This window comes from Lissotriton vulgaris, chromosome 3_1 (assembly GCF_964263255.1).
Source record: "Lissotriton vulgaris chromosome 3_1, aLisVul1.2, whole genome shotgun sequence".
Taxonomy (NCBI): domain Eukaryota; kingdom Metazoa; phylum Chordata; class Amphibia; order Caudata; family Salamandridae; genus Lissotriton; species Lissotriton vulgaris.
In genome coordinates this window covers 2094813498-2094833893 of record NC_141689.1, presented here as the reverse complement: position 1 = coordinate 2094833893, position 20396 = coordinate 2094813498, and the positions used below count along the sequence as shown (strand labels likewise).

Below are 20396 nucleotides of genomic sequence, written 5' to 3'. Positions count from 1 at the left end.
CCTTCCGGAATGGCAATGGTGATGTCTGGGGCTGATGTGGCGTTCATCCATGTTTCTGTTAGGAAGGCAACGTCCGGAGAGATGGTGTCTAGTAGATTCCAGAGGTCGATGGCGTGCCTGTGGACCGAGCGGGTGTTGAGCAGGATGCATTGTAGGTGGTTGGGGTCGGATATCTGTTGTGTGTTCGTAGATGAGGAGTTGTTCTTGGTGCCGTCAAACTTGCAGGAGTTGCAAGAGAAGGGTCCATGGGTGTGTCCAGGAGCGGCTTGGACGCAGGTGGGGGAACGGCCGGGGTTAAGGGCTAGGAGGGTGGTGGAATCGTAAGTAATGCGGGAGAGGTGGGCGTTATGAGGACCAGGGGGACTGGCGCTGGGCGCGGTCCAGGCGCGGACGGGCGTAGACGGGCTTACCTTTGGCGCACCTTCGGCGCAACTGGGGCGCGACCGCTGCGCGTGAACGCTGCGCGTAGAGACATCGGTCATAAGTGGATAGTGGAGGGGGAGGGGCGAGGGAGGGTCAGCTGGGAGGCGGGAGCGGGGCGGAGCTACGGGCCTGGAGGCACCGTCACAAGATGGCGGCAAAAACAAACGAAAACACGGGGCGAATGCGTGTCAGAAAGCAGGCAGGGATTCACACAGCAACAGCAACCAAAGCGGAGCTCTAATTAAATTCAGATTAAAGCGCTCCTACAATAAGCCAGCACGAACACCCAACAGAGATTCGGCTCACACACAGAGTGGAAGCGCGATCAGAGCATCAAGACCCAGGCACCACTTACAACGCGCTGCGAGTATGCAGTAAGCGCTACGCTTATTGGTAAGCTCAAAAGCAATTCCAATGTTATTAAGCAGCCCAGCGCTGCGATATCTCGGCTAAAGCGCTGCGTTTTGGAATGTGCAATCAGAGTAATCTAGGTCACAAAGCAGCCAAGCGCTACTATGAATATGTCAAAGCGCTACGTTTTCCAATGTCAGAGCAATGCAAATAACGTTACCAAGCAGCCCAGCACTACGGTAATCGATGGCCAGGGAAGCGTGGGGAAGCGTGAGGGGCAGGAGTAATAATGGTGTTGAAAGTAGTTATTACAAGGATAGGAGGAATGACTTCAGTGGATTTGTTTGTTTTTGATGGAAACACATTTAGAGGTAAGCGCAGGAGGAGTATAGGTCTGTGATTGTATGTCGTGCAGAGAGCGGGGGCAATGTTTGGTGGCGGGATTGGATTTGATGCCCAATGGTGCAGGGGTAGGAGTTAGGGTGTGTCTCAAGGTGGATTGCAGATGAGCGGGAGTGGTCATTGGGGCAAGTAGAGTTTCATGGCTCATGCAACCAGTTCACGCTAAAGACAATATAGCCTTTCCGATTTTTTTCCAGTGACCTCACCCACAAATTTCATGCACTGTGTAATGTTGTTGAACACTGTCGAGTCATTTCTAAGAACCTGGCTATCCGATTCAAAATACTCAAACAAGAAGATTTTGTAAAGGGTACTTAAGCATTAAAACGTATTGAATTAAGCTGGAACCTCAGCGTCTACCTATAGATGTACACTGCACCTCCAGGAAAAAATAGAAGTGTCCCAGAAATAGTGGATTTTTTGCAGCATAAACTTATTTTAGATTCATTCGACCATCTTACCCATAACATGATGCTTGGAAATCTGCGCCTAGGTGAGCACCAAAGTGAGCGACCTGAATGTGGTATCTGTACCTCAGGGCTAAGTTTTCTCTTATAGTATATTTGCAATAAAGCACTAATGTTTCATGGTCTTTTTTACTTTTCCAGCTACAGACGACATTCCTGTCAACGTAGAGGCCAGTAAAACAGTGTTTAAGTCGGGGGAGACCATCACTGTCACATGCGTAGTGTTGGACAACGAACTGGTGGATCTGGAATGGAACTATCCAGGAAAATCAGTAAGCATCTGCTTTCTAATCTGCATTTAGCGCAGTCGTCGGAGTCAGGACACTACCTTCTTTAGTGAAGATTCTTGGACTGGGAAAACAGCTAGTTAATGACGTTGGCATTTGTAACAATTTCTTGGGGAGATAAGGAGCCTTTTACTGGATACAACGATATGTTTATTTTCACTTATAAGATCTGATGTCAGACTGTCCAGTGAGTTTTTAACTCTACTCAAGAGATCTGTGTGTAACATGCAGGTTTTCACTGTTACCACAAAGTATAAATGTGGTACCAAGTGCCATGTAAAAGCAAGTTAAATCAGTTTGCAGCCTGCCAGCTTGATCAAAACAAAACCTTTTTCAGTCGTATATGTGCATTTACAGCCGAAAATGGCTAATTTGACTTCCAGAGTCTTGGCTTTAGCTCAGTACAACCCATGCATCCATTAATCCTTTTGCAGCAGATGCTGTAAAGCATGTGCCGGGCTCACTGACTTCTGGTGGTGGGGGTACAGGCACTGTTAGTTTGAAATGCCCTTGCGGAGTCTAGGCCTGGATTGGGGGGAGGGGGCCTCCGTCGAAGTCTTCTTGAAAGTGAAGCCATGTGATAAGCATGCTGTTTTTGTGTAACCGAGATACATGACAAGAGGATTGAATTCAATTGCAGCTGGGTATTTTTTTCAGATCAGCTACCAAATCGCTAATGTTGGGCAGCTATCAGCCATCAGCTGTAAGTGGCGAGCCCCATAGCAGAGTTTTGTTTATGCTTTTCAAATGCACTGCTTAATCGTGTTTTTTTCTCTGCGATACATTCCTCAGTAAAGTTTATAGTCATCTTATTGTGTTAAGCATAACTTGCCTGTGACGCTGATTCTTATGGCTGTTCAATACTCTAGTAGTGCAGTCGCACACAGAATGTTATAGCGCTGTTAACTTTCATTGAGGCACTTGTCTTTCTGTCTGTGCATTAAAAAGCTGTGTCCATAAACGTTTTTGAAGGCAAGCATGTATTCCTGAATCAGACTGAATAATCAATCCAGTGTAAGTAGTCCTAAAGCAAGAGCAGTTATGGCTGTGAAGTGCAGCACAAATGTTAGTCTTGTAAGGTAATAGTTGTAGGAACATGCCCTCTAATAGTCAAACCACTCAACAGCCGTAAATACAATTGAACAGACAAAAACACACAAAAGGGAGTGCCTCAAGAGTCCAACCATTGTATTACTAAGCTTGTTCTCTTTTTTTCCTTCTTTCACAAAGAACACATAATTCTATGGTGTTGATCCCAATATACTATTCTCCAAGACCAAAATAACATGGGAGCCATAGTATGAAGTTTCAAAACAATTCTCTTTATTTTTCTTCAAAACATCAATGAAACAGCCCGGTCACATGGCTAAACAGTTATAATGTCCCAAAAGCTAGACCTATTGACTATGCCAGTGCTTGTTTTCTTTTTGTTTAAGCACTCTGTGAGAGTGCCATGTTTTCAGACTATTGCCCTCATTTACTTCTTCCTCACTGTCTTCCTCTTTCTCATCGTATCCAGTTGGCATTTTCATTTCCTTCTCGCACACCTTCCTAGCTATTTTTGCTTACTGTTTTCATCCCCAGCCCGCCCGCACACCCTCCATTGTCTGTTTGCTTTAACAGCCCGCCAAATGTATGACGTTACTACGCATACTAATACCATGCTTACCATGCAACGCATTCTTTTACCACGCATATGACCCCCGACCCGCAAACCTTTCCCTACCCTAAACCCTAATTTACTACGTCTGCACGACTCCCCCGGCCCGTAATCCTTTCCCTACCCTAACCCCTAAATCACTACTCCTGCACGACCCCGATCCTTTTCCTATCATAAACCCTAAATCACTACTTCTGCACGACCCGACCCTGACCCCAAATCCTCTCCCTACCTTAAACCCCAAAACACTACCCCTGCACGACCCCTGGCCCCCAATCCTTTCCATACCCTACACTCTAAATCACTACCCCTGCAGGACCCTCCAACCCCCAGTCCTCTCCCAACCCTAAACACTAAAACACTACCCCTGCACAACCCTCCCCGACCCCAGTCCTCTCCCTAACCTAAATCACTACCCTGCACGACCCCGACCCCAGTTCTCTCCCTACCGTAAACCCTAAAACACTACCCCTGCGCGACCCCCGACCCCAATCCTTTCCCTACCCTAAACCATTACCCCTTCATGCCCCAACTCCATTTTCCCTTTAACCCCTTCCACGCTGATGACGAGCTGGGCTCGTCATGGCGTAGCCTCCTCGCACGCTGATGACGAGCCCAGCTCGTCACGTAACATGCGATTTTAAAAATTACAGCACAGGAGCGGAATTCCGCTAGCGCGCATGGAGTTAAATAGTAACCCCCCACCTCAGGCCCAATTCCCCTTACCTCTCTCTCCTCATGGTTCCTCTCTCTCCTCGTGTTTCCTGTAGTCGTCTGAGGGGCGGTGCTCATTGTTGTGAGGAAACAGAAGAGCCTCTGTTTCCTCACAACAATGTGGATTACCTATTTTTTTTTACAAAGTATGTGCTTTTACCATACATACCTTTACAACGAAATTAGTTGTAAAGGCATGCGTGGTAAAAGCACATGCCTTGTAAAAAAATGCGTAGTAAAGACTACACGTTGTTACATGCGTGGTAACCAGGCACGCAACACCCATTGTGCTCACGGGGCGTTCAGCCACCCCACCCCCGTCGTGTGTGTCAGCCCGGGCAGAGACAGGTTAGCGGGCTGGCGAGCATGTAATTGCAGCCGCACCCGAGTACTTAACTGGTCTTTAAAAGACCATTTACTTGTAAATGAGTCTTTTGTTGTGTGTTCACCCCTTCTTACAGCCACTCTGTCTATGGTTGGAAGAATTAGCCCCCCCCCCGAAATTTGGCTATAGTTGCCCGCCTGGTGGTAACGCTTGCGTTGTAATGGCATGCGAGCAACAGCCGCGAGGTCATGGCTTTTCCCCGCCCTTCCCACCCACCCTCCATTACCTGCGTGTTTCTACAGCCACTCCTGCCTTCCAATCAATGTCTGTATGTCACATGTCTTTCCCCACCCAAGTCCTACTAACCTGCTCTCGCTCCTTTTATGTTGTCTTGTCCCCCACCCAGTCCTCCATTTAGTTGTGTGTTTTTTAAAATAAAAAACGCACATTAGCACTGGCCACATCGTAGCGCTTTTTGTGCAGCATGGCTAAAAAAATCATGGCCAAATCCAATATATAGCTGTAATAGGGAAGATCTTTTGGTTTTGCCAAGGAGTTTTCTAGTATCAGGAAACCTATTGTGGCCCTACAGCCAGTGCTAACTAATTTAGGGACGATACTGCCATACCACATCCCATTGGTCTAAGCGAGGTGTTTGCAGCGGTCTGACAGGGTCCCTCCACAGAGCCAGCGATGAGGCTCCAGGCTCCCAGATGTGGGAGGAGCTGAAGAGTTCTCATTATAATTTCTAAAACTTGATACACGCCCCCTGTTTACAGAGTGGCGAATTTATTTCCCCTCATATCCTTCCTTCTTTCCTTTATTGATTTTAATGTTATGGATTTTGGCATGCAAGTCCCAAAATAATAAATACACTTTCAAATGACAAATTATAGCATAGGAGTTCTTCTGAAGGCCTGCTGAATGTGAAACTGATTCAGTGGAATCAAACCCTGGATGCGCTCTAGAGGGCGCTCTAACACCTCTCGTGTGCCTCTGCTGCGTGGCAGTGCGTTCTCTGGACGAGTTCCTGGAAGCTGTTTATCCAGACTACAGCAAACATGCACATCCTGCTCGCTCACGGGAATACAGGGCTCTCGCCTGTTTGCTCAAGGTGATTATACCGTACTGCAGGTTTGCCAAGGCAAATATTTGTATGTGAGTGAGAGTGCGTGTTCAAACTACAGCGACGACATTGCACCATCACAGCCAAAGTGGCAAAAGAGATGGGACGAGATACACAGCTCCCTGCCTCTCTCTACTCTAATGTTTTCTTTTGCTGGTCTCGGTCACCCATTATGTGTCATCCTCATAGTGCCCCCTGCCTGGTATCAAGAGAACGATTCCCGTATGGACAAGGACAGCTAATCACTGATTTGATTTTCAGCCCTACTCAGAAGCAAACTCTGTCTCATAAATTCTTAACAAAATATTTAAGAATGTTTTTCCAGTTATAAGAGGAACAGAGTAATTCTTGTTTCTGTTAGAGACATTCCTACCTACACAGAAAATAGTTAAATTCTCGTTATGTTAACCAGATTCATTCAACAGGACAGAGACATTCAAGGGGCCGTCCAAGGCAGTCTCAAGATCCCACATATTAGAAAAAACGTACCTTGTGCTGAGTCATTAATAGTGACCACGGCGTGTAATATGGCTAATGCAATATCATCTACTGGACCACCACCAGATACAGGTGGCAAAAGGCTGGAGGCGGTGCAAGAACATGGGAAGAACAGCAGCAAGACAATGAAGGAATACTAAGCTTAGTTTCGGCTCACAAACATATTGGGACCAATGGTGGGAGGAGATTGAGGAGTTCATGCAACATTTAACAGAGGTATATAGACAGAGAAACAGAAATATCACCCCTGAGAGGAAGTCTATATCAAATACATTCTTCAAAGCATCTTGAGATGTTGTGTACACATCATGGGGCAATTGTGCACTGGCACAGTACTGAGTAGAAATTCGTGCCTCAGGATTTCAGGATTTAAACTGAAACGACAGGCTAATGTCATCAATTCACCTTTCTCTGGAGAACATCTGTTTTGGTGCAGCTTGGATAAATCTTCAAAGCAGATGAAAAATGGAAATGGCACTACAAGAGCCAAAACAGCTCTACAGCAAGTGGGGTTCTTCTGAAGAGGCGCGCCAAGCTTTGGAATGGGTCTTGGAAGTCCAGCTTTCCAGCAGCAACAATTTCAGGCCAGTCAGGGGTCAGGCTCACAAAGCGAAACTCATAAAAGCAGCAACACACAAAAGGAAAACAATGGGGCATATTATCAAGGGGGTTTATCTCCGCTTTTTTGGCTTTAAAAGCCAAGAAAGCGGAGATAAAATTATCTCCCTATTACCAAGCTGTCGCTAACACCAGTTACCGACAGCTAAAAGGAGATAGCGACCATCTTGGGCCCCGCTTTGCATATCAGTGATATTTATCACTAATGAGATGCAAAGTGGGCGTGCCAGATGTTAGAGATTGGAAACAGTCGCTAACATCGCCATCTCCTATTACCAACTTTTGGAGATATTCGCGCTAAGCGCGAATATCTCCAAAAGCTAACACCTGCCCTGAGCAGTTCTTAGCCATGTTATCCAATGGGAGGTGGATAACATGGCTAAGAGCATTTGCTCGATAATGCATGAATATCGCTGACTTTTCAGCGATATTCATGCATTGCGGCCGTTTTTTATCGCATTTGCAATAAACCTTGCTAATAGCAAGGTTTATCTGCGATAAAAATCGCCGATGTGCGGCGATAATTTTTGTCTCTAAACAAGCTAGAGACAAAAATTATCGCTAGTTGTTGGTAATATGCCCCAATATTTTCGAGCTAGGGCGAGAGCAAAGAACTACACTCCAAGGGGCACTTGCCAAACAACCAAACAACTCACACAGTAGGCTCCGGTGGTTTCCCCCAAGAATAGGGGATGATAACCTCTGACAAGTTGTTACTAAATGTGTCATAACACGGGCAGTGCATAGAACTAGAAAGGACACCTGCAAACATTGTACTAAAAAGCAGAAGTGCCAGGCAGGCCACCCGAACTCCCAATGGTAAAAAGTCAACGATTTCCTAAAGAAAGACATATTATAGGATCTTGTAAGCCCGTTTTAGTGACTGCTAAAACGGTCCCTGCATGCCTGTAGGAGGGCCATGCTATTCACCTACTGTTCCCCCCATTGATTGCTCTTCCGAGCTAACAGTAGCACACCGGAAACCTTCAGCAGTGCTAACTTTCAATTGGACTACTTAATTAGGTGTTAGTTAGAGATGTTGAATGGCAGTGCCATCATGCCGGCATGCTGGGACAATGTTTACAGTTACCAAAGCAGAGTCCTAATTTTGCATTGCCTCTGTTTGATTCCAAAGCCCGCCTCCTGGGGAAACTGGCATTCCTTACATATTCACTGTCCCCGCATCCATGACTGCACCTTCCACTAACTCTAATAAGTGAGAACACATTGACGGAGATGAGGTATTTTCCGTCAATACTTCTCCTTCATGATGATACCATGAACGTTTCTCTCCCAGATTCCTGTCGGATTCCACCTGACAATCAACAGTAACTGTTTGTTTTCCAACTCGGTTTGGAGACTTGGGGATACACTCAACAACCCAGCTTTCTCACGAGGCAATCCTGTGTTTTTTTCTCTTTATTCTTAGTTCCGTCCTGTTCATCATATCTTCCCCCTTTTCCTCCCATACTCTCTCTTCTTTTTTCTTATCTTGCATTCTCCATTCTATGCACTGCAGTTGTCTTTCTCTTCTTTGTGATTTCTGTCCTATCCAAGATGCCATCTGCAGTGCCCATTACACTAAAAGTTTACACATTTCACCACCTTCTTGTTACATGAGAAAAAAAATCGGCAAAGTTTAGAACACAGTATCACCTCATATTTCAATAGTTGAATCTGTATATATGGTATCATGGCTAAATCCCCAATCTCCGCATTGCCAGATAATGAAGAACGAGGAGGGATTAATGAATGAAAACTACATAGCACCTAGAGTCCCATCAATACATTCATCATACAGTCTTTCAGGAGAATGAGATGCCTGTGTCATTGTGTCGATTTTAAACAATACAGGACAACTCTACAGACTTAGGGTAACATGGGCAATATACAGTACATGCAATGCTAAGGAGACCGCCACATCTCATTAGACATGGGTGAGTGCTCAAGGGCTTTCTGAATCCTGGCATCAAAGATCCGTTAGTGGGCCAAAGCATGTCTGAATCAGCAGATTATGTGCATTGAAACAGATTTTCTTGTCAATAAAGAGTTATTATAACTGACAGGGCGTTTGAAAGAATGGTGGAGAGAATGTGTTAAGTGGTGCTGCGTGAAGTCGATCTTTCAGAGTTTTAACTTCAGAGTTCTAATGTACTTTTCCTTTTTAAATGCAGAAAGAAAGTGCAGAAATCAAGATGGAAGAGTCAAAGGTGCCATCCCTGAAGCTCACATGCACCCTAACTGTACACAATGCCACAGTGAAGGACAGCGGCGAGTACGAGTGTGTGGTCCGACACGCAACCCAGGATTCTAAGGAAGTGAAGAAAATTGACATCATAGTTCATGGTACATATTCACTCCAAGAGTTCACTCTAAATAGTTTTCTGACATTTGGCTATTGTCAAACTTTGTAAATCCACTGATTTCGACTTTCTCCATCTCTTATTGCCCTAGGGCGTCCATTGTTTTTAACTTCTTCAAATTTTACCTTTGCAGTAAATGTATGCCCTCTTCTCATTCACTATTCGCTAACCCCTTGTCCTGGAATTAAGTATGAATTACATTTGCATTAAGTCACGTCCTCAAAGTTCAGTGGCTCTTATAAAGACCTTTGATCATTGACATCAGTTTCAATTAATCTCATGGCTGTTTGAGCTTATGTCATTGTTCACAATTTGTTTTTGAAGACTTGTACTAACGATGCTGATCTTCCTTTGTGGTTTGCAGATAAAGGATTTGTTCTCTTGGAGCCCAAGTTTGATTTGGAGGAGTCTGCAAATCTTCATGAAGTAAAAAGCTTTGTGGTAGATGTGCAAGCGTACCCTGCTCCCAAAATCAGATGGATGAAGGACAATGTCACCTTGATTGAAAACTTCACTGAGATCATCACCAGCACATCCCAGACGCAAGAATCCAGGTATGCAATCCCTCTGTGCACGCATAGCCACTTCACTCACTTCAGGGATGGCTAAGCAGGATCAATGCTAACTAGAAACAAACTCCATGTGACAACTTGAACCTTTCTGTTGCTCTCAAATGTAACAATTTAGTCCAATATTTAAAAATACTGTACAATGTGCTTTAAACTGTTGCTCACAAATGTAACAATTTAGTCCAATATTTAAAAATACTGTACAATGTGCTTTAAATTCAGAAATGCACAGCACTAAAGTTTAGACAAATAAACCGCCATCACCGAGTAAATAAATACTGCATTGAAATACTACACACCTTTCAATGCAAACATGAAAACATCAAGCAAACAAGCATAACACGTGGCTGATTGTGTACCTTTTCAATGTGTCACTGAATGCAGGGCTGGTCTCTCTCTCTCTCTCTCTCTCTGTCTCTCTCTCTCTCTCTCTCTCTCTCTCTCTGTCTGTCTTTTTCTATCTCTTTCTGTCTCTCTCTTCCTCTTTCTCCTCCGTCTTTCTTTCCTCCCTCTTTCTTTCTCGGAATCTTTCTCTCCTTTGTTTTTCTTTCTCTGGCATTCTCTCATATTCTCTCTTTCTCCCCTTTTCCGTCCATCCCTTTCCCTCTACCATTCTCTTCTGTCCATCACTCTTTTTTCTCATTAACTCATTCTCTTCCGCTCTGCTCTTACCCTCTCTCTGCACCTCAGCCTCTAAGAGAAAAGAAAGACATGTCTACTACTATAAGTAGAGAGGCATCACATAGTAGAAAATAAGAACAACTCCACAAGGGTTACCTTCTATGCCAGCTACACCGTATTCAAGAGTTCCCTAACCAATCCTTTATGCTGGGCATCCACGTTCCATCTGTATGGAATGTCCTTTGCACATGTGAATTGTTTCTACAGTACCCAACTGTGACTGTCATTCACTGCAATATACGTCAGTCCAGAGGTAGCAACAAACCTAAAAAAATCAAATGAAAATATCCTATGAGTGTCAAAGTTGCTTAATCTCAGTAAAAGCCACAATGTACCTTATAGGTAAACTGAGCTACAGTGATAGGCCAAAAGTAAAAAATATAGGGATTTTTCGTTGTAAATCTGTTGAAGTATGTGAAATGTAGCTCTTTCCTGTGCACATTACGATGTGCAGATGTTAGCTGGTACGGTCATCTATCCAGTAGCAAATAGTTAGTAGCAACCGCAACTAATAATTTGTGTCCTGATCCTTCTCTCCTGATTTATGACTATGTTTTTATGCTAATGCCTTCACATATTTTCTACATTGGAGTAGTTGCTAAGAATGCAGTCTGTTATTGTTTTGGACTTTGAAATTCCCTTTCCAAGGCATCAAATTGTTTCCCCCACATTTGCAGCTAGGACTACAACCCACAGATGGGTTGCACTCCATGATGCTGTGTGTCTTGATCTCTCTGCCAAATGTGCACTGCTTGAAACGTTTTCTTCAACGCTTGCCATAGTTCACTGAACATAGTAAATAATAAATGAAACCAGCACTGTTGATAATCTGTGCAATGGAAAGTACAAGTTGCATCAAGGGCACTGCTAAGAACTTTCTCTCTTCTGTACAGAACAATAGGTTTGAGATCCAGTTATGAACTTTGTCATAACTGTATGGCTGGATTTATAAGTAAAAACTGGGAGGAGATGCTGACCGATGCAAGGAGGAGCGATTGTTAACCTTTTTATGCCCTGATGTTTTTTTTGGTGTACTTGCGTGTATACACTTGTCATACCATATTCTGGCTTACGGTTAACGTTTTGATGATCCCTCTTGCTCATTGACTCTGAAATTGGAGATCTTGGATCTAGGCAAATTCCATGACATTATGCAACTCTATGAAAATGGTCATATTGGCGAAGTTTATATCTTAATATTGTGAACTAATTTTAGTAGAGGTTTGAGCTCTCTCATCAGCTAACTTCTTGAGGTCATGAGTCACCATAACAACTCTTCACTGCACACTTTCAGGCTAACTTTGAGTGCAGTATAAAATACATAAATTTGCATATTGGTGTTTGCATCCGATTTCAGATTCTAAGCAACATTTTGGGTCAGACTAGAGGAATTTCTCCTCATAAACTCCTCAAAGGTGTCACCTGCAAGATTTTACATGGGGAAATAACAGGTGGGGAACAGAAAAAAAGTTGTGGTTTAATTGTGTTGTAAAATTGCAGCATCAAATTATTGTCCATCCCGACTCTGAATGAGCACTCCCCCCCTCATTTTAAAATGAAGGCACTCATAAAGAGCCGGTTTGTGTGACGTGAAGATGCAAGTCTGCATAGGTTGTTTCCTGACACATGGATTTTAATAAGATGCATGTGGATTTAACATAAATATTTCTTATGATGACAATGCTTGTGCTGGAAAAGTAATTTTGAAAAACTCTTTGCTATATCCAAAATATTTAAAGAAAGAGATTTTGCACATAAAGCGTTTAATAATGTATATATGGTTGAATGAATGATTTCTACATTTGCTTACTAGAACAATTAAAACATGCACAATCTTTACAGCTACCAAAGCAAATTAAAGCTGATTCGTGCCAAGGAAGAAGACAGCGGACTCTACACCATTGTAGCTCAAAATGATGATGATATTAAAAATTACACATTTTCTTTGCGCATTAAAGGTAAGACCGCAGTGACCTGTTTTCGTCATTTCCGTTCAGTTTTTATGTTTGCAAGCCTGCAGCAGGAGATCAGCAAATATTGCATGCATTCAGTAATAATAATAACTAGTTAAACAACATTATCAACACACAAGAAAACTGCTATAAAGTGAAATTTTCAATTACAAATTGATGCTAACTGCATAGACAAAGAAAAATAAATGCTGTGTTTACGCCCTTGAAGTTATGACATAAAAACATTGGGCATTACAATTTCCTTTAAAGCGCTAATCAAGCCGTGTAAACAAACTGAAGATGGTTATTGTCTTGAATATTAAGAATACGTTAGCACATTGCAAGTCGGTGAACCTGCAAAAGATTTTAACTGAGGTGACGTCCAGCTAAAAATACCTCTATGTAGAGACCCTTTTTGTTAAATTAAATATAAAAAATTTAGACGTTTCCAACCTGAAAGAAAACCCAGTGCTGGAATATTATATAAAGCAGTCTGGTTACTTTCTTTCAGTACTCGAAAATATCTGTCACAGTAATAAAACTATTTCTTATCTGTAAGATATTTATGTAAGATTATAGAAGCAGTGGGGATAGCAATAATTCACATCTGCTTGTATTTTGCCAACACCCTGCTGGGCTGTGTTCATTTTACCAATTGGAGTTGTACTTTGCTCTGCAAATAGATTGACTTAATCATAGTTCATTTCGGTTATTTACAGTCCCGGCTGTCGTTTTGGACTTGGTGGATGAGCACCACGGCTCTTCTGGGGATCAGACTGTGGAATGTGTGACCAGAGGGAACCCAGCACCTGTTGTTGAGTGGTTCATCTGCAAAGATATCAAAAAGTAAGAATGAATTCACATTCTTGATACTCCAAAGGGTTCTGAGACATAATTACAAAAATCCCAATGTGACCCATTTTGTGTAATACAAAAGTTTGGACTGTGATAGTAAAATTCAAATGTTCTTACCCAGGTGCAATAATGGCAGCGACTGGTCTCTTTTGCCTGCCAATGGCTCCGACATCACCACAAACACATATCTGGATGATCAGACTGTTGTGGAAAGTGAGGTGACCTTTCAGAAGCTGGAAAAGACCATGGCAGTTCGATGTGTTGCGCGGAACGAGCTCGGCATTGACTCCAGAGAAATGAAGTTAGTGGCGCAAAGTAAGTATACCTACTCAAAGCTATTTCATCAAGCCCTCATTTCCAAACCCTTCCATTCAGAACCTCAGTGCACACTACATTCGCAGACCCTTAAGACCACTGGCTAGTGCTTGGTGCCATAAGTGTTCCATACAAGCTTGCCCTGCACAGTGAAAGCCATGGATGGCAAACATCAAGGGACTTTGGGCCTGATTTAAAGTTTACATGTTTGTGACGTAGTAACCCATATCCCAGACTCTAAATTAGATATTTTGTCTTCCATCCCAGACCTTTTTCTTCCAACACCCTACAGGTCTAGAGTTCCTGTCTCATTATCTCACTTTAATTTTTTTTTGATTCATAGAATCATATTTTGGACGCTTTTATTTGACTGGATTTAAAACATTATTGACCATGGCTTACTGGAAGACTTCGGCTCTATGGCAAACTGTGTGACAAACACATTCACAAAGCTGTCTTTCATTTTGTATTTAATAACTAGACCCTTTACTTCACCGTAATGTTCAATTGGCATGCCAACATTTTGAAAGGAAAAGTGAACTGGCATTTTGTACAGTAGAGAATATTGGCATTGCATTCACTTTTTAAGAGGATTTCATGTACACTGAAAACAGGGGGTGATTTAAATGTTGCCGGAGAGGTAAGTCTGTTTCAACTGCAACAGAGTTTCCTCCCCACCAGCATTGTGGTTTGACTGCCCTATTTAGAATCGGGGGGATCATAGGTTTGATGATAGCAGAGGCTACTCCGTGTCCACCGCGGTCAAACCCTTCTGATGGCTCGACAGAGTAAGGGCCACGCACCAAATTTAGATTGACAGACATACAACCTGGTGGTCAGGGGCATTGAAAAGTGCTCAATAACCCCTTTGTCATGGGAGGAAACACCCATAGCGAGGGTGCCAGTGTAAAGAAAAACCTGCTTTGGGATTTCCCTTTATTTTTTTTTTTAGTTTTATATAGTGCAAACTAGACCCGAGAATTCGGGTATGAGAGCGCTTTACATGAGCATTAGTTTTGTTACAAATGGACACATTCATTTTTTGTTAGGCACAGGGAGATTACGTGATTTGCCTAGAATCACAGGAGGTTGAGCATCCTACCGAGACCTGAACCCAGGTCCCCAGCTTTGAGGTCGACCGCTCTAGCAATAAGGCTACATCCTCTCCCCTAAGGGCTAGAGCGGTCGACCTTGAAGCTGGGGAACCGGGTTCGAGTCTCGGCAAGTATGCTCAACATCCTGTGATTCTGGGCAAATCACTTAATCTCCCCGTGCCTAACAAAAATGAATGTGTCCATTTGTAACGAAACTGGTGCTCATGTAAAGCAATCTGATACCCAATTTTTTCAGTCTAGTTTGCGCTATATAAAACTCAAAAATATAAACATAAATACATTCATCAGCTCTTTGTCATCTTAAGTCAGAACAAGTACATTTCCTTTCTGGAGCAACCAGACTCAGTATTAAATGGTTCCTGAGAGTCAATGCCACTATTTAATGTCCCAGGTAGAATAAATGCATACGAGGTCAATATCACCCCTATCTTTTACCTCATTCAACATTGTCCAGAGTGCAGGTGCACTTAAAACACAGACCTGCAGTGAGCTCAATTTCAAGATGCACTCTACACTGAATGAGAATGTCTTTCTAAAATTTCACAAATGGCACAAAGAAATACAAATACCCAAAAGTACCTTATTGAGAACTTTGAGAATCCTCAGAAATACTCCAATATATGTTTGCAGCCTGTACCAGTGCACATCAGTCTGAATCTGCAGCAGAGGGAACAAAGCGATTTTTATACTGGGATATTTGCTTTCTACAGGAATTGCGTGTCAGCTTGAAAAATCTAAGATGCAGTACATATCATCAGCTGTCGGATCTACACAGGCTGTTCATTCTATACTGTAGCTGTGTTATTCTCCTGGAATTGACTTTAAGAGTATTTCATAGTTCTTAATAATCGTTTTTCGGTGAATTCTGTCCACTGACATTTCTTTTCAATAGGTTGCATGGTTTGCTCAATAATACTTTGATGTGTGTGTGTGTGTGCGTGTGCACACACTATCATCTACAATTATGTGTGACAGGGTTGGTCTTCTTGGTTCTGCGTTCCAATTCATTTACCATTGATACGGTCTTCCTTTTCCAAAACAAATTGACCCCTCATGTATATAATTGACTTGTAGAATTGTCAAATCATGAATTATGTATGAAACGATGGGATGCTTCATGTGAACGTAGCTTTTTTTGAACATGCTCATCATTATTCTTCCGCAGCATTACATTCGGAACTAACGGTGGCGGCAGCAGTTCTGGTGCTTCTTGTGATTGTTATCATCTCACTCATCGTTCTGGTCATCATATGGAAGCAGGTAACCCTTCAATGTGCTTTAATGTTCCAGGGAGTGGCAGCTTAGTGTGAAATGCAGCCATTGTAAATCAGGCATTTAAATTGGTGCTGCAGATCCAGCTTAGCTCTGGCTGTCGGCGCACTATTATCTGCGATCAGATTTGAAGTAATCTTAGTGTGGTTTTGTGGTTTCTATTAATGTTCTTTAGGGCTGTCAGCCAAAGCCTTCTAAGTTGTTCCCTTATGTGTTGAAAAATCATTTACTGGAAAAACGTGTACCCGTGTAAAACAATTTATATTCCTCCCTCCTGTCCTTCTGGGATGGCTACTTGTGCCATTATCACTTCTCGGGGAAAACCAAATGGAAAGGTTCCTCCCTTTTCATCAGATTCTTAATATCAAAGAAGATTTAAAATATAATCATATATGCTTGAAAAAAAGATTTATTATGTGGTGTGAAACATTTCGAAAACATTACCATGTTTTTAAAACGTGTAGAGCGAGTATTGTGGAAGATCGCATACATTTCCCATAATACTTTTTTTTATAATCACAGCTCTCCCTATGATCATGCCAAAGCAAGCACTGACCTGTGCAAAAAGGTAATTATATGGGCATTTTAAAAGTGCAAATATGTCTGGTTCTCTTGGTCGTCAGAACCTACCACTTTAATGATCGAGGGATAGATGTGTGTGTGCATCAAATTTGCAATCCTTAGTCCTAGTTTAGCTTCACTAAGTCCAATGTTTGAATGATGGATATTTGACTCATAGGATTGCTCCTAATTAGCTTCCAACGTTTTAGGAGCTTCTTCATGATCTCTAGACTCAAGAAATCTGTATAAATTGTAGATTTCATAGAACATTCAAATGCATAACATTAACATGTGCAAAACATCCAAAGGGTGGTAAATTTATGCACGTGTAGCTCTTGTGCAAATCCCGTTGGTCCCTTCATTTTTTTCTAATTTGGGAAAATATTGTTGTCCATGAAAAGACCTCTTCTACGATCAATAACTACGTATTCCTTTCCCTTTAGCAGAAGGGAATTTGCAGGTGCTTCTGCAGTGGTAAATTACTTCTGAGGGATTTGTGAATAGCCACAAAGCAATGGGGGTGCACCTTCATTTGCACAGTGCCTTAACTAAAAAATGCACATACTTTCAAGCACAAAAATATGATAAGCCCACCATACTCTAACAATTTCTGTATTCAGAATGGCACATTGCAAATGTTAAATTCCTCAGTCTTCAATCTCTGAAGCAGGAATATTATTTTGCATTTATGTTCAGGAGGAGGGACCAAGGTAAGAGAACCTAGCGCCCATCCAGGCTAATTTAAATTTAGGGACGGCGAACCTTCCTTGGGTGGCAGAGCGGAGATTTCGGGAAGGAAATTATGGACTGGCCAAGGACTGAAGATAACGAGGAGCACAACAAGATTTGATTTTGTCCATATAACTTAGTGCCTTGAACTTTATTCAGTTTTCGACTTTAAGACAATGCAGCTTGCGTCGATAGTTCGAGATGGAAGTGGTCTTAGGGACTCCACACAGAAGTCTGACAACAGCGTTTTGTACCATCTTGTTTGAGCCCAGATAGAGTACGTTTCCATAGTCCAGCAGATGTAATTAGGGCATTGACTACGGTTTTTCTGGTAGAGTCCGGTAGCATCCAGCAGATTTTCCTTAACCGTTTGAGAATGGTGAAGCAAGTCGCTGCAACTTTGGCTGATTAGGGGTGCATGCTGAATGAATCATCAATCGTGATGCCCAGATTTCGAACTTGGAGGAAGGGGACGGAAGATCACCCATTTCACATGGCCAATGTTGGTGGTTCTAGAGATCTTTTTTTTTCCCTAACACCAATATCTCAGTTTTCTCTCCATTTAGCTTAAGAAAATGTTGCTGCCTCCTAGACGCTATTTTGTTTAAGCCAATTTTGGGAATAGAAGAGGCATTTGTATTGTGTGAGGAAAGGGAGAAAATGATTTGAGAATCATCGGCGTAAGAGAAAAGGGATAACCCTGATATCTCAGCCACCTCAGCCAGCGGCCTTACATAAAGATTGAATAACAGGGGGCTGAAGATGGATCCCTGTGGTAGTCTTGAATCTTCAGTATGTCCACCCAGTCATTAGGACTGGGTGGAAAGCAGCATTATCTAAGTCTGTCTAAATCCAACATTTATTTAAGCTCTAATTAGAAGTGCCCCAGAAAATGTGAAGATAGTTTTGCGCCGAGATTTACTGAAACCGGTATACCAGTAATTTCAGGGTTGCGGAAATTCCAGCCCATTATGAGTTGGACCTTGAAGCTCTATTAAGAGCTTCAGTGTTTGATTTCCCCAGTATTTCCATATTTTCCCCATGACTTTCTCTCTAAGATTTTGGCTGTGTTCAGCAGCTGAAAACCGTGTGAAAGTAAGGAGATCCTCAGTGTTAAGAGTGATCTCATAATTCGATTGAAGCAGGAAACATTTCTAGATTCACATGCTAAGCATTTTTCAGCAACCCACTGGTTGGGTCCAGTAGTATTTATTTTAAAAAATGTTCTGGGCGTTAACCTAGGCAGTTTTCCTTTTACCTTTTCACCGTGTACCAAGAAGACACTAGGTGTTTGTTTTGGGCCCTAATGTCAGTTAGTGATAACATAACCCATGTCTCCGTGCAGTGGGACAACTCACAACAAAAAACAGCTTATTACATACATTTCACCTACTGTCAGACACCGCTCACCCTGCACACTCATCATTTACTTAGCACAGTCACCCTGATATTTTGTTTGAAATCAGATCCTGCTCACCCACCACTCACACAGTGCTGAGTCTGTACTCACACACCATTGACCCTTTCACCCAGCACTCACATTCCTCTCACCCTCCACCCACACCTCTCACCCTGAACTCAAACTGCTCATCCCACGTTTATATTATTGACATACCGCTCACCCTATTCTTACACACCTCTTACCTTGTACAGGGTAACATCTCTCACCATGTACACTCACACAATTCTCATTTGGCACTGAACTCAGACACTTATCAACCTTCAGTCATGCACACCTCAACTTGCACAGAGAGCACTCACACCATTCTCGCTGCACTCATACACTCCTCCCACACCACTTAACGTATTATTAATTCCATTGGCGAAACCTAAAGCATTTACCAGTGCTTGTTTAGTATGATCACAACCTTTACGTTTCCCCCAAATTGCCACTGTAAGTTTACCCTTAATGATAAACATCTGAAATGCATGTTCTGCCTTCCCAGTGACCATAACTTACAGGACTTCCACAGGACTTCTACACTTGTTATCGTTTCAAGCCAAAAACTCTGGTTAGAAGGAATAAAATACTGCCTGCAGCAAACGTCTGAGCAGTAAGCAATAAGAAGCAGAATAAAAGTGCTCCATTGATGGAGAAGATGGGGTTTTCAGAGGAAGAGGAGTTAGAGGCCCCAGATTAATGTCAGGGGAACACCGAGATGGTTCAGAACTTGGGGAAGTTTCCTCACATAAAATCAAGGGTCATGGATTTGTTTTATTTACGTTTTATATAGCGCGAACTAGACCCAAAGGTATCAGAGCACTTTACATGAGAACCAGTTGTGTTACAGACGAAAATATACATTTTTGCTAGGCACGGGGAGATAACGTGAATTGCCCAGAATCATAATATGTTAAGCGTCCCTACTGAGACTCGAACCTGGTTCACCAGCTTCGAGGCCGACCACTCCAGTCGTTATGCCCGAGGAGGTACATCCTTAATCCTACAGTGCCCAAAATAAGAACTTTGAGAGTGGTGAAAGGAAAGGGTATCCAAGCCTTCAGTCTGAACATTAAAGGCTCTGTCTAGGTGTACACTCATTCAAAGCGTTTGTCAATATATACTTCCGGATCCAATCACCCCACTAGATTGTGGAATAATGTACTGTATGTGGAACTTTTTTTTATATTGAGCTAACTCGACCTGAATGTGTCAGAGAGCTTTACATGAGCAACAGATGCATTACAGCCGGACACATTTATTTTGTTAGGCACAGGGAGATTAAGTGATTTGCCCAGAGTCACAGGATGATGAGCTACCCTGCCGAGGCTCGAACATGGTTCCAGCTTCGAGGTCGACCGCTCTAGCCATTGAATTGCTGTTGTTTACTCATTTTAGAATGGCTGGTTATATTGTTAAGTCAATTACACCTGTTTAATAGGCCAGAGAGCTCAGAATAACGACGTAAAATATCTCTTTACAGAAACCAAGGTATGAAATCAGGTGGCGTGTCATTGAGTCCATAAGCCCTGATGGCCATGAGTACATCTATGTTGACCCCATGCAGCTGCCATATGACTCTAGATGGGAATTTCCACGGGATGGACTAGTGCTTGGTAAGTAGATATTTGTGGATATGTTTGCAGCAATTGCTGAGTGGGTTGCCATTGAA

General features: G+C 42.6%; 1 protein-coding gene across 1 annotated transcript in view; it reads left to right on the top strand.

Annotated features, from left to right (window-relative positions):
- Nucleotides 1-20396, top strand: part of PDGFRA (platelet derived growth factor receptor alpha) — a 79776-nt gene that overhangs the window by 40311 nt on the left and 19069 nt on the right. The window contains exons 6-13 of the mRNA XM_086962641.1: nucleotides 1785-1915; nucleotides 9046-9217; nucleotides 9599-9788; nucleotides 12327-12442; nucleotides 13156-13282; nucleotides 13413-13606; nucleotides 15887-15981; nucleotides 20208-20340. Coding sequence (XP_086818767.1) covers nucleotides 1785-1915; nucleotides 9046-9217; nucleotides 9599-9788; nucleotides 12327-12442; nucleotides 13156-13282; nucleotides 13413-13606; nucleotides 15887-15981; nucleotides 20208-20340 — 1158 coding nt within the window. The remainder of the gene's footprint in view (nucleotides 1-1784; nucleotides 1916-9045; nucleotides 9218-9598; nucleotides 9789-12326; nucleotides 12443-13155; nucleotides 13283-13412; nucleotides 13607-15886; nucleotides 15982-20207; nucleotides 20341-20396) is intronic.